At 36.2% G+C, this 13,716-nt stretch overlaps 1 protein-coding gene across 6 annotated transcripts in view; it reads left to right on the forward strand.

The window, feature by feature from the left end:
• POLD3 (DNA polymerase delta 3, accessory subunit) overlaps window positions 1-13,716 on the forward strand; it is a 182,468-nt gene that overhangs the window by 160,115 nt on the left and 8,637 nt on the right. For all 6 annotated transcript variants that reach the window (XR_009564915.1, XM_060303685.1, XM_060303684.1 and 3 more), the window contains 4 exons: window positions 1,728-1,992; window positions 3,083-3,155; window positions 6,179-6,344; window positions 8,668-8,774. Coding sequence is in view for 5 of the 6 variants with exons in the window: in XM_060303685.1 (XP_060159668.1) it covers window positions 1,728-1,992; window positions 3,083-3,155; window positions 6,179-6,344; window positions 8,668-8,774 (611 nt within the window). In the remaining variant the exon portion in view is untranslated. The remainder of the gene's footprint in view (window positions 1-1,727; window positions 1,993-3,082; window positions 3,156-6,178; window positions 6,345-8,667; window positions 8,775-13,716) is intronic.

Genomic DNA, 13,716 nt, shown 5'->3' on the forward strand with positions numbered 1-13,716 from the left:
AAAGTCCACAATGAAATTTGCATAGGGACTGCTAAAATAAACATGACAAGTACAAATGTGATAGTAGGAAGCACTTTAATGAAACTTTACTTAAATATTTAAAGGATCCTCGGTAGAAATGTGAGGAATTTATCTCCAATAAAGAAGTTTGTATTTGGTCCTGAGAATCATGGGCCAACTGAGATCTGACACATTGTTTCATGTGTTTTAAGAAGTGTTGTGACAGGAAGAAAGTTGAAATTTTAGATTGAGCAGATTCTTCTCTCTTCGGACATGTTCCCAGCCTAACCTGGTCTCTTCCTCATTGCCAATTCCTGGTCCTGACCCTAAGGTGTGGAATGTAGACCAAATGGAGAAAGAGTTGTCTCGGGGCCAACTTTAGATGTTGACAATGAAATAAAACATTGCTCTGTTTCCCTGTACATGGAAGCACTGCAGGGCCAGAGAGGAAGAGTGGTGAGTGAAAGGAAATGATTTCCGTCTGTTCTTAACTCTGATGCACAAAATATTTGTGTTAATGTGGAGTTTTCTATGTGGACTGTAATAAATCAGTGGAAGGTTTTTGGAGCTGTGGACTCTAGCTCAGGGCTGTTCAGCCTAAAGTTACTTCAGAAATTAAGTGATATTATCAGGGATTTTTTATCTTAGGCCAGTTAATCTCAGAGTTGTGCCTGGTTGATCTGTAAGATAATTGCTATCACCACATAGTTTCTTAACCTCCATCTTCTCCCACCCCAAGTTGAGATGATACACTAAAGAAAGGAGAGAAGCCAGAAGCCTCACTTTCAGTGACTTAAATAATCTTTCTTTCAACCTGTATTTCCCTGTGCCAGGTCTTGTACTGGGTGCCTGAAATACAAAAGGTGAATAATATACTTATCTTCAAGGAGCTCTTACCTACCCTCAATAAGCAAAAGACTGAGGGAAATAAAATATTCTTCTTTGTTAGGAAACGTTGGAAAACTTTGCTTTAAGTACAACTGTTTGACAAGGCTGGATCAGTTACCCATTCACAATGTAGGACATTACATCATGGATTTTTGTGAAACAGGCGCATCTACAATCATTAGAGAAGAAGAGATGAATGTTCCCGTTAATACGTCATGCAAATTGTTCCAAATTTCTTCACTTAGCTATGGGCATACTTGTCTGGTGCTATTAGTTGGGATTATTATAAATTATTAAATAAGTGACTTTAAAGGACCACAGGTTATAGAAGCCAGTGGCTCTGTTCCCAGCTTATTCCATGTTTTAAAGCATGATCCATTCTGGCCAGGAGAGTTGCCAGGAAATTTGTTAATATTTAAAGCTCTTAATTTTGATTCAGTCAGTATTTATGGTATTGCTAGCCCTATATGTTGAAGGTCTTTAAAAACAAGAGATAACCATTTGGTTTACCAAAGATGGTGAAATTACTAATGTTTTATTATTGTTTGGTGTATTCTTACTATTTTGAATTAGGATGCTTTTATCAAAAAAGCAAGAATACCCATATGGCTTGGTAGAAGACACCTTCCAATCTTAGTTTTATTACTAACGAGATGTATAATTCACTCACTCCTCTCCAGTACTTGTTGCACAAACTAATTTCTAAAATCCATTCTAGTTCTAAAATTTTCTAATTTTATAGTATTAGGGTTAGAAAGTATTGTGGGGAAGAAACAAGAGTTTAAAAATAAGGTTTGATGTTGACATCAATTAATTTAATGTAACATTTCTGTCCTCAGGTTTAGTGCCATCCAGTGTGCAGCTGCCGTCCCTAGAGCTCCTGCTGAATCCTCATCTTTTGAAAAGTTTGAGCAGTCAGATCTTCCGGTATCACCTGAGCCACAAGCTAGTAATGAGTTGACCACCAATGGTCATGGCCCACCTATCCCCAAACAGAGTTCCCAGCAGCCCAAAGGCATCATGGGCATGTTTGCTTCTAAAGCTGCTTCTAAAACCCAAGATGCCAACAAGGAAACCAAAACAGAGGCTAAAGAAGTAACGAATGTAAGTCTTCTTTAAAAATATGCTTTTACAGCTCAGAATGGGTAACTAGAAAAGCATTTAATAATTCCAGTGGTAGTAGTTTAATTATTTAAGGTTCTGATATTTAGTTCTGTTTTTTCTGCTTTATTGTAAATCCTTTAGTTCTTGATACTCTCACCTGAAGTAGTCCTTTTTCTTTCGATAATGCTTCTCACCAAGCCTCAGATTCTCCTGTAAAATGTAATGCCTGCCCTGTACACATCATAAGCTTATTGTGAGACCCAGTTGAAATAATGCAAAGAATTGTATATTAGCAGTATGTTATTTGGGAACATCTATATTTTGGGCTTTGCCAGTGTATTTAACATTCTCATTCTATTTAATGAATTTTTCTTGTTTTTTTCTTTCATCCCTTTCCTTAGTTTTTTATTGTTCAGTCATCTCAACTAACTTAAGTGCGTTGACTTAAGAAAAGTCTCATACTATTAAAAATAATCTAGAAAAGCATAATTATTGCCATTATTATTATTACCATTATTGTCATTTTAAAGCTTCCACTTTGGGAAAGGAGAGGAGAGGGAGAGGGAAAGCACTGACAATTATAGGACTCCTACTGAGTGCCAATAGTTTGGTCTTTGCTTAAATCCTCTTATTGCTTCTGTGAGGGAGACATTATCATTATCTTGTTAAGTAATTTGGATGTCATATTGCTATTACGTGGTGGAATCAGCATTTAGCATTCCACTTAGGATGATTACAAATGTAATGTTTTGGAGGTTTTTCCCCATTTTGTACCATGTTGCCTCTGATGTGTTTTAATTCTGTCAAACTAAGTAGTTTTTAAATGTACTCTAAATAAGTTTAGCCATATTCATGAATAATAATTTTATAAAAACCGGGGAAAACTAAGCTTTGGCGATTAACACCAAATACTATCTGGTCTGGATTTGTTCTTATATCTAGTGCCTACACGTTTTGGCATAATAATATAGAGACTGTATGATCATGAGAGTGTGCTCTTCTATTGAAGAGATTTTTTGACTGCTACTTGAAGAGCAGCCTAAACATTAGAAAAAAAAATCATGTGTGTTTTGTTTTTCTATGCTTTTAGGCATCTTCGGTAGGCAACAAGCCACCAGGGAAAGGGAATGCGATAAGCAATTTTTTTGGAAAAGCTGCTATGAGTAAGCATGTTCTTACCTTCCTTTGACTAATATATGAATGTTAATATAATAACATTATATCTGAGGTGAAAGCCACCTTGTCCAGTTTTTAACCTATCTAACACACTCCCATGTGGCATTCCCGCATCCTAACATAAACTTGTAGTATACAGATCTATATGTTGATGAATATAACCAACTGGAACAATAGATTTTATGGGTGAGCTGGGTTCAGTCGAGATATCCTGGAGGGTAGTTTACTTATTTCTGTTTTTACTTCCTGCCTTGAAAAGAGAATTAAATATTTGTTTTATAGTGTTCTTGAAAATGGGTGTTTAAAATAAAAGAGAAGTTTATTTATAATGGCCATTTATAAATATTTACTTTTTGAGAAAGCAAATCTCCTTTATTTAAAAAAATATATTTAACCATTGTAAAGTAATTATACTCCAATAAAGATGTAAAATATATATATATATATAGAGAGAGAGAGAGGATTTTTTCATATAGAAAGAACCAATAACTACATATTTTTGTACTTCTCATATCAAGTACACATCCCCTGGGGGTATGTGGCCAGAATACCAGGAACAATGCAGGAGTTGCAGGATAATTATGGCACACTTCTTGGAGCATAGCACTTTACAAAGATTTTGTGGGAAGCAGTTTTGTTACATGCTTATGCAAGTAAAATTAGTCAGAAATCTGCTTTTCTGTGATGGTCAAAATGGTAGTTAGGGGACAGATTGGGGTAATAGTTTTTTTTATTTGCCATAAAAGCTATCAGAGGGCTTCCCTGGTGGCGCAGTGGTTGAGAATCTGCCTGCCAATGCAGGGAACACGGGTTCGAGCCCTGGTCTGGGAAGATCGCACATGCCACGGAGCAACTGGGCCCGTGAGCCACAACTACTGAGCCTGCGCGTCTGGAGCCTGTGCTCTGCAACAAGACAGGCCGTGATAGTGAGAGGCCTGCGCGCTGCGATGAAGAGTGGCCCCCACTTGCCACAACTAGAGAAAGCCCTCGCACAGAAACGAAGACCCACACAGCCATAAATAAATAAATAAATAAATTTAAAAAAAAATTGGCTTGCACAAAAAAAAAAATGCTATCAGAGAACATCTTTATGTTCTGAAAAAATATTGAAAATTTGCTACTTTCAGGTTATTGGGAGGCATGATTGTATTACTGCAGGCACAGTGCATAAGGAGGGCTCCCTACTTCTGTGAAAATATGTCATGCTAATGTCACTGGCCTGCACGCCTGGTGCTAGTCCACTATACCCAATCAGATTGTGTGGTTTCTTGGCAACTTTGATGGGGCCCACATGTTTATTTGTTGTTGTTGTTTTTAATATGTTTGTAACCTTAAAAGCCAGTGAATTTAAAAATTACTATTATTTCTAAAATACATAAAACATGACTGCAAATTGTAAAAGTCAAACAGAAGTATACATTTATTTATTCATGTGTTTATTTAGCAAATATTTATTGAGCACCTACTACATGCTTGGCACTATTATGCACTAGTGATACAATGCAGAAAATGTCCTCATGGCCCTTATATTCTACTGGAATAGAAAGACAAGTAAATACAGAAAAAATAAAATACTTAATGATTGTAATAGCTAGGCAGAGAGTAACAGGATATTATGATAGAATGTAATAGAGGGAGGGGGGAAACGTGGATAAAATAAAGGAATGAAATATTCACTTAATTAAAAGAATGGCTTACAAAGCTGATTTATTTAACAGATGTTTTTTTCAAGGCTTAATGTTTAGAGTAAAATTATGAATGTTTTTATTGTATTTGACACATGACAAGATCAGTGCAATGAAAATGAAGCTTTAGAGCTGGATGAAGAGTTGATTGTTGGTATTTGAACCATTTAAAACTAGATGCCAGACAATAACAAGTGTTAGCAAGAATGTGGAGAAATTGAACCCTCATACATTGCTGTAGGGAATGTAAAATGATGTGCTCACTTTGAAAACAGTGTGGCAGTGCTTCAAAAAATTAAACGTATTTACCCAGCACTTCCACTCCTAGGTATCTACTCAAGTGAATTAAAACTGTGTGTTCACACAAAAACTTGTACAAATGTTCATAGCAGCATTATTCATAATAACCAAGAAGGTCTATCATGTGATGAATGGTTAAATGATATGTAATATATCCATATGATGGAATATTTTTCAGCCATGAAAAGGAATGAAATACTGATACATGCTACAACATGGATGAACCTTGAAATGTTATGCAAAATAAATGAAGCCAAACACAGAAGGCCACATGTTATATGATTTCATTTACACAAAATGTTCAGAATAGGCAAATCTATAGAGACAGAAAGTATATTAGTGGTTGTTAAGGGATGGGTTGGAGAGTGATGGCTAATGGGTACAGGGTTTCTTTTAGGGGTGATGAAATGTTCTAAAATTGGATGGTGGTGTTGTTGCAATTAAAAACCACTGAATTGTATACTTGAAAAGGGTAAATTTTATGATATGAATTCTGTTTCAGTAACAAAAACCTTAATGCTTTATATATTTCAAAAAATTATTGGTGACAAAATTAAAAAGTCATCTGTTATCATTCTTTGCTTAAAAAGGTGTTTCATATTTTTTTGCGTATACAAAGGAGATGCTTTTCTGTTTTCAGAATTCATAAGCTGCACACTCTTGGGAAACATCTTTTAATCGCTCTGACTCTTAATTTCCTCATCTAACAAATGAGAATGTTGGTACTTCATAAAGTTGTATTCATTTTTTTCTAAGTGCTACGTTTACTATCATTTGGCTTGGGGGCTGTGATATAATGAGGGATTAGCAGGAGGCAGAAATGAAAACAGTTATAGCTACAGTGGTAGTTGGAAAGGAGAAATGTTCTCTGAGTAGACCATGAGCTCTGTTAGGACAGGGACTGTTTTTTATCCCTTTAGCCCCTGTGCCTAATATATTACCTGGCACCTAGTAAACTGTCAAAGGAATGATAGATTAATATTGCACGATGGGGTTATATGTCGTCTGCTATACTTTATTTACAGATAAAATTAAAGTCAATTTGGATTCAGAACAAGCAGTGAAAGAAGAAAAAAAAGTGGAGCAACCTCCACTGTCTGTCACTGAACCAAAGCTGGCAGCCCCTGTGGGCCTGAAGAAATCTAGCAAAAAAGCAGAGCCTGTTAAGATGCAGCAGAAGGAAAAAAAAAGGTAGGAAAATTTTGTTGCTTGTGGGGGAAGAGTGTCTTTGCTGGGGGTGAGAAGGTCTTTTTGGGCTTATTGACAAGCAGGGAGTTTTCAGCTGAGCACTAAATCCTACTAGGGATAGCCTTAGGGATACAGCTGCATAACCAAAATGAAGAGAGAAGCTCCATAGCTTGTCTAGTGAAGCAGAACTTGAATCAGCCAGTTCAGATGATTTAGGGCCCAAAGCCAGTTTTTTGGGCCCCATTGCGTTTAAATTGATTGTCTTCTCCTTTACTTCATTTTATATTTGTGGACATGGCATAAGTGTGCCTGATTGTATGTCTCTGTGTCTGTTTTTCACCTCAGATTGCCAAATGAGGGGTTACTGTTTCCAGTGAAATTTAAGAGAAAAAGTTCTTTGTTTTCTTTTTATATCAATGAGTTTATTTTTCAAGTGGTAAAATGTAATTAGAAAAGAAAATAAAAAGCACACAAGCTGTTAAAAATGAATCCAGGAATTTGAGACACTACCTCATAGTTGGTAGGAGCTAGTCTGTTGAAAGAAATTCTAAAGGACACTGTCAGCACTGATAGGCCTAGACATACTTGACTTTTGTGGCAAGATTGGGGCTACGCTATTAGAAAACATCAACAAAATGCTGACGTTTCAGAGGGTCAGAGCTCTCTGTCCAGTGGGCCTCACCTCCTAGGAACATGTGATAGGGATGGATTAAAATGTTTCTAACGATGGGTACGACACTCGCTGTTGATGGTTATTGCCAGGAATGCATTCAGGATTTCACCACCAAGTAGGACATTAACTGTATGTTTTTAGTAGATGCCCTTTACCAGATTCAGGAAGTCTTTTCTATTCCTAGTTTGCTGAAATGTTTTATGAATGGGTGTTGAATTTTGACAGATACTTTTTCTGCATTTATTGAGGCGATCGTATGGTGTTTCTGTTCATGTGGTGGATTACACTGACTGGTTTTCAAATGTTAAACCAGCCTTGCATTCTTGAGATAAACCCCACTTGGTCATGATGTATTATCCTTTTTATATATTGCTAGATTCGATTTGTTAATGTTATGTTAAGAATTCTTTGCATCTATATTTATGGGGGCTATAATCAGTTAATTTCTTGGCTGGTAATGTCTTTGTCAGATTTCAGTATCAAAGTTATGCCCATTTCATACAATCAGTTGAGAGGAGTTTCCTCCTCCTCTGTTTTCCAAAAGAGTTTGTGTAAGGTATGTATTGTTTCTTTCATAAAAGTTTGATAAAATTCACCAGTGGACCCAGGCTTGGAGTTTACTTTGTGGGAAAATTTTTATTATGAATTTGATTTCTTTAAATAGAGCTATTCAAATATTCTTATTCTTTTGGGGTCAATTTTGAATGTGTTTTTAAAGGAATTTCATCTGAGTTGTTGAGTTTATTGGCATAAAAATGTTTATAATATATATAGCCTTATTCTTTGAGTATCTATGGAATCTGTAGGTATCACTATAGATTTCTTCATTCATTCCTAACATTGGTAATGTATACTTTTCTCATTATCAGTCTTGTAAAAGTCTTACTAATTTTATTAATCTTTTCTTGAAAAATAACTTTTATCTTTTAACATTTTCTATTTCATTGATTTCTGCTCTTTATTATTTCCTTCTACTTATTTTGGGTTTAATTTGTTATTTTTCTAGCTTAAGGTAGAAAAATAAGTTGATATTTAGTTACATAAGAAATAAGATTGAAGGTAAAAACTATGTCTTGTACTTATTTGTATCTATAACACACACTAGGCCCTTGATAAATTATTGTTGATTGAATGAATAGTGTGGTGGAGTATCCAGACAGAGGAGCTAAATAATGTCAAGATGGATCTAGGTTATTTGTCCAGTAAAATTTATCACATTGTATTTTATAGTTAGTGGTATTTATGCCCATTTTTCCTGCCAGAGCTTCTTTAGAACAACGGTATTTTCTTGATCTTTGCATCTGAGCATTTAGCAAAAAGTCTTTATGTAGGTAGTAGCTGCTTATTTAATGCTTGTTGAATGATTGAAAGGCCAGTAGGGGAAGTAAGAAGGAATTTGGAAAATTTTTCAATAACTTGGTAAGTAGCTTACAGTGGTCTTTAGAGAGCTAGAGAAAGTTTTTATTCTGGTTACCCCATGAAGTGACCTAGCTGTGGTCAGTTAGCAGAGTATTCTTATGGGTCTATAACGACTCTTACTTTCTACCCTCTGGAATTAAGATCATGAGTTATGAAGCAAGGCTGACAGTAACACATGAATACTTATATTTTTATTTTGTGTAACATGCTTAAATTATTCCCGAATGGCAACAGGAGGAAGCAAGTGGAGGTATCTGACGATGAGACAAAAGAAACTGAAAACATGAAGAAAAAGAGGAGAAGAATCAAACTTCCTGAGTCTGATAGCAGTGAAGATGAAGGTGGGCATTGCTAATTTTTTAAATTTTAATTTTTGGCTAGTGGGATTGTCTCAGTCAGTTTGGGATGCTATAACAAAAAATACCATGGACTGAGAGGCTTAAACAACAGGAATTTATTCCTCTCAGTTCTGAAGGCTAAGAAGTCCAAAATCAAGGTGTCTGCTGATTCAGTTCCTGGTGAGAGCTCTCTTCCTCATTTGTAGACAGACACCTTCTTGCTGTATCCTCCGTGGCAAAGAGAGAAATCATCTTTCTTGTGTCTCTAATCTCATTCATGAGGGCCCTATCCTCGAGACTTAATTATCTCCCAAAGGTCCGCCTCCTACTTCTATCATATTGGGGATTAGGGCTTCAATATATAAATTTTGAGGGAACACAAACATTTGGTCCACAGAAGGGTCAGTTCTTATTATGATGATTTTAGGCTCAAGGAGCTAAAAATTTACTTATTATGGGTCACAGTGACAATAGTAATCCTAGCACTGAGAGACACAGTGTACCTATTTCTGTTTAAAAGCTACTTTAACCTTTTGACAAGAACCATAATCTTATGGTAATTTGTCAAAGTAGCAAACACAAAGGGAAAGAGAATAAGGATTATTATTTATTAACAAGGACGTTTTCTTTTTTAAAAAATAAAATGGAGCTCTTCCTTTGGGTACCTTCATGTGAATCTTATAAAATGGGTGATATTGTAGGCATTGGGGTATTGGTGGTGTTTTGTACCACATAAGTAAAACCATGCTAAGATGAAGAATCTGTATGGTCATTGTGGAGAGGGAATGACACTGTGAACCCTTCCAGTTTTAAGTTGTAGACACTGTTGTACAATAAGCGAACAGAATAAGGGCAAGAGTCTTGCCTGAAAAATTAAGTGCCTTTTAAAAGAATATCAATTATTCTAAGAGCCAGTTCAATTATCCTTCCCAAAATGTGTAAATGAAAGTGTACAGAAAAAGGAGGAGACCAAAGAGAACAATACCTGGGTTTGACTGATATGCCAGATTACTTTGATCCTGAAAAGCCTGGCTTGAGAACCAGTGGTGAAAAGCTTGAGCTGCTGTGATTGATTCTCCATGAATTCATGGCCTAATGAGTATAAAACATTTTTGGTAATGGCCAGGGGAACTATCGTCCAAAGGGATTCAGCATCATATAAAGGTAGACAAGAGCAAACAAACTGACACTAAAAAGAGATTAAAGAAAAATGAATGCAAAAAAAGGAACCTGCTATGCTGTTGAAGGACAAAGCTAAACTTGTTAGATTCTACTTTTACCAGAAACTAAGAAGCACTAAAAATGGTAACAGAGGCTCCCCAAAAGTGGGGGGATATTAGCTCAAGTGAATGAAAAAACAAATTATATATACAGGTGACAGTAATGCAAAAGAAATGAATATACATAAGAAATTGTACAAGAAAGTTGAATATGTCTATGGCAGAGGTACATCTTTGACTCTTCCATGGATTTAGGGTTTCCATTGACTGTGGAATGGATAGGGATAGGGTATTGTGACCATCCCAGTGGAGCAGTTGCTATATACTCATTCCATGTCATTTATCAAAATGCTTTAACCAAGACTACAGAAAGGAAGATTCCCAAGTGTGTGATGAAACAACCATCAAGGAACATTCTGACTGGTTAAGAGTTGAAGGAAATAGAGGCAAATCTATGCAGACACACAGGAAAATAACTTAGCAAGTAACTTAGGAATGTGTGCTAATTGGAACAGTTTTCCCTAAATTCCAACCAGGAAAAGAACTTGAAGAAGATTCTAAAAAAGTCTTTGAAGCCATCATCCTAATGTACATTAAAAAAGTAAACTAGATACTCTAGTATTAGTGAAGGAGTCAGCTCTAAGTCAAGGAATTACTGTGGTTGATTGAACACTCTTTACATACTTCTGAAATATTCTCCGTAGTTCTGATCCTTAGCTCACAAAAATAATACCCTTAAGTGATTAGAAATATGAGTGGGGTTATTTAGTTTGGAAGGGAGAAGAAATGTGAAAGAGGTGGACAACCTATAATAGCAGATGATATAAAGCAGAGGCTCTCAGATTTTTTTTCTGGCAAAGATAATTTTTGGCATCTGACTAAATTTATAAACCTTTGCCATTTTATTCCTAAATTTCTTCTTTGTCTCAAAGCCAGTGGGATTTCATTTTAAACATTCATACAGTCTCTAACCTATTATTGTTTTATTTCTGTTACACTATTAGTTCAATATGCTGTCTTCAGCTGGAAGTTAGTACATGAGCAGCGGGAGTGGAGGAAATGGCAGAGACTTTGCAGTTAGACAGACCTGGGTTTAAATCTTAACCTTTACCACTGACCATGTGACTTTAGGCAGATTACTTAACTTAATCAATTACTGTTTTCTCGTCTCTCATATAGGGGTGTTATCACAAACTGTGTCGGCCTTTTATGAACATTAAATAAGATGCTGCGTCAAAAGTGCCGGGACAGTGCTTAACATAGAGTCAGTTTTCTTATTATTCACCCCACTTTTCCTATTGAAATTCAGTAAGCGTTTAAGTGTGGTAATAAACACACTTGAAAGTACCTTCTCTCAGAAAATTCCCGTCAACTTCATATCCTTAACTCTCTACCCAAGGGACTGTTCCTTTATCTTTCTCCCTGGCAGAGTCATAAGCACCTTTAGCAGTTCTATTGTACATACTCCCTTTGTAAAGCAAGAAAAGGCCAGACCCAGAGAGAAACAACATTAAGAGTACTATCTATATTGCTAGGAAAAAGTTTTAAATGGTATGTTTCAGTCCTTGCTACCATTTTCAGTCGTTGCAAATTGCTTATAGAGAATGTTAAGCAAATGACCCACCGCCCCTTTTTTAAAGGTTAAAGGAAGCTATGAATGATTTTCAGGAATCCTAGTTACCCATCTCTTCCAGAAAACTCTCTGATAAACAGTGGTTACATTACTGGATCCCTGCAATTAGTTTTACCACAGCTCTTATGCTGCCCCAACAAAGGTTGCTTTCCTGGGGTGAGTGAGGTTTCTCATTCCTTATGCTTATGTCACTAAAAATATATTGAGGGAGAATGCTTGGCTTGGTAATAAAGACTAAGGTAGACAGACATGGATTCTAGCATATGAATGTGGGCAAGTTTTAAAAAAGTCTCTTTGAACCTCAGTTGTATCAATATAAAACAGAAATAGTAATAGTGATTTTGTAGGGTTATTATGAAAATGAATGATTAATGTTTGTAAAGTCCAGAAAATTCTAGTTGTTTTCCCTGTCCTTCCTTTCTTAAAATATTTTGTTTAAAAAAATTTTTTTAAACAAAGTAATACATGTACACAATTTCAAAAATCAGATAAAAGACAAGTTTTATAATATATAGTAACCTCTCCTATCAGACTCACCTAATTGACTGATGCTTCCCTTGTCAACTTTTTCCCATCTGCCTTCCATCTTCCAGGGATTTGTTGAAATTTCTTATTCATTAAGAGCTCTTGGCTCCTCTGGTGTTCTCTTCCCCATTATGAGAGGGTTACAACATTTCTTTCCTTTATTATCGTTATAATGTTTCTCTTTGGGGGTGTGTGGAAGGGAGAAGGAGGTATATGCTGAATCTTCCTTGACCTAGAAGCCCATCATCCCAAATTTAGTTCAGAAAATGATTCTTTTCCTTTATTTAAAAGAAATTGTTACTGTATATTCAGTGCTAGGGAAATCATGGTGCCTCTGCCTGTGTGGACCTTAGAGTCTGAAGGTGAAGTGTAGATAAACAGTCCATACAGTGCAGTGAGAGGGGTCTTAGAGGGTGCCACTGGGATTGTGTTTTCCTTGGTTAAGTCAAGTTGTTACAGAACTGGAAATAGAGTAAGAACTCTTAAACTTATTACTGAGAGTACTCAAAATTCCTTTTTTTTGGCATCCTCACCACATAAACTTCACTCCCACCACTGTAACACATTGTGACACAGCTTTCTTAATAGCTATACCTTCAGAAAAACGTGTGCTTGGTTCTGTGGTTTGACTGGACTTTTGCTTCCTTGAGCTCCCATCATGTTCCAGCCTCCCAGAGCTGGTTAATAGCTGGACCACTTTCCTTTTATGTTTTTATTTCCTAGAGCTTATAAAGTTTTGGGGCCCATTTCATACTTGAAGTGTGTAATTGTTTCTTTCTGGCTGTTGTTCTGCTTCACCTCTTTAGGTCATTTGGCCTTGAACCCTCCACTGTCATAATTTTTAACACTGACCTAATCGGTTGGGAGAATTTCAGATCCAAGACTTGTGCTAAGAATTTGAATACAGCCAGGAGATTCAGGGAGCAGGTGAGGCTAAGCAGCTTACCCAGTTCCTTGACCAGCAATTTCTTTGTGGTAATTAAGCAATAGGTCAGCTGAGGATTTTCACTTCCTCTCTTATGGGCCTTATACTATTTCTGGAACTATTCAGAAATGATGGGATCCCTGTGGTGGTACTGTCGTTTCAGGTGGTACCACTTCCGTAGCAATATTTCTCTCCTTAAAATATTCTTTCCTGCTAATCTCAGTGTAGCAAAATAAGCCTCATCAGTGAGGCAAGTGAGAAGTAGTTCCCAAACACATATTAACAAGCAAGTCCTAGTTGTTAGAGCTGTAATTGTGATCATTGTGTCAGAGATGATTTCCCCACTCCCCAGTTTATGCTCTTAATATCAGCTGGAAAATTTCAGTCTAACATACATCTCAAGTGATGGCAAATAATCCTCAGACCACAGTCACAAAATCACTGTTAACTATTATTTCTGTTTTATACAACTGAAGTTCAAAGAGATTTTTTTACAACTTGCCCACATTCATATGCTAGAATCTATGTCTGTCTGCCTTAGTCAAGCATTCTCCCTCAATATAATTTTAGTGACATAAGCATAAGGAATGTGGATGCGTCAGTGTATTTTAAATATATTTGTAATGGATTTGTAGCTCTTCA

The sequence above is a fragment of the Globicephala melas genome, chromosome 8, assembly GCF_963455315.2.
Source record: "Globicephala melas chromosome 8, mGloMel1.2, whole genome shotgun sequence".
Classification (NCBI taxonomy): Eukaryota; Metazoa; Chordata; class Mammalia; order Artiodactyla; family Delphinidae; genus Globicephala; species Globicephala melas.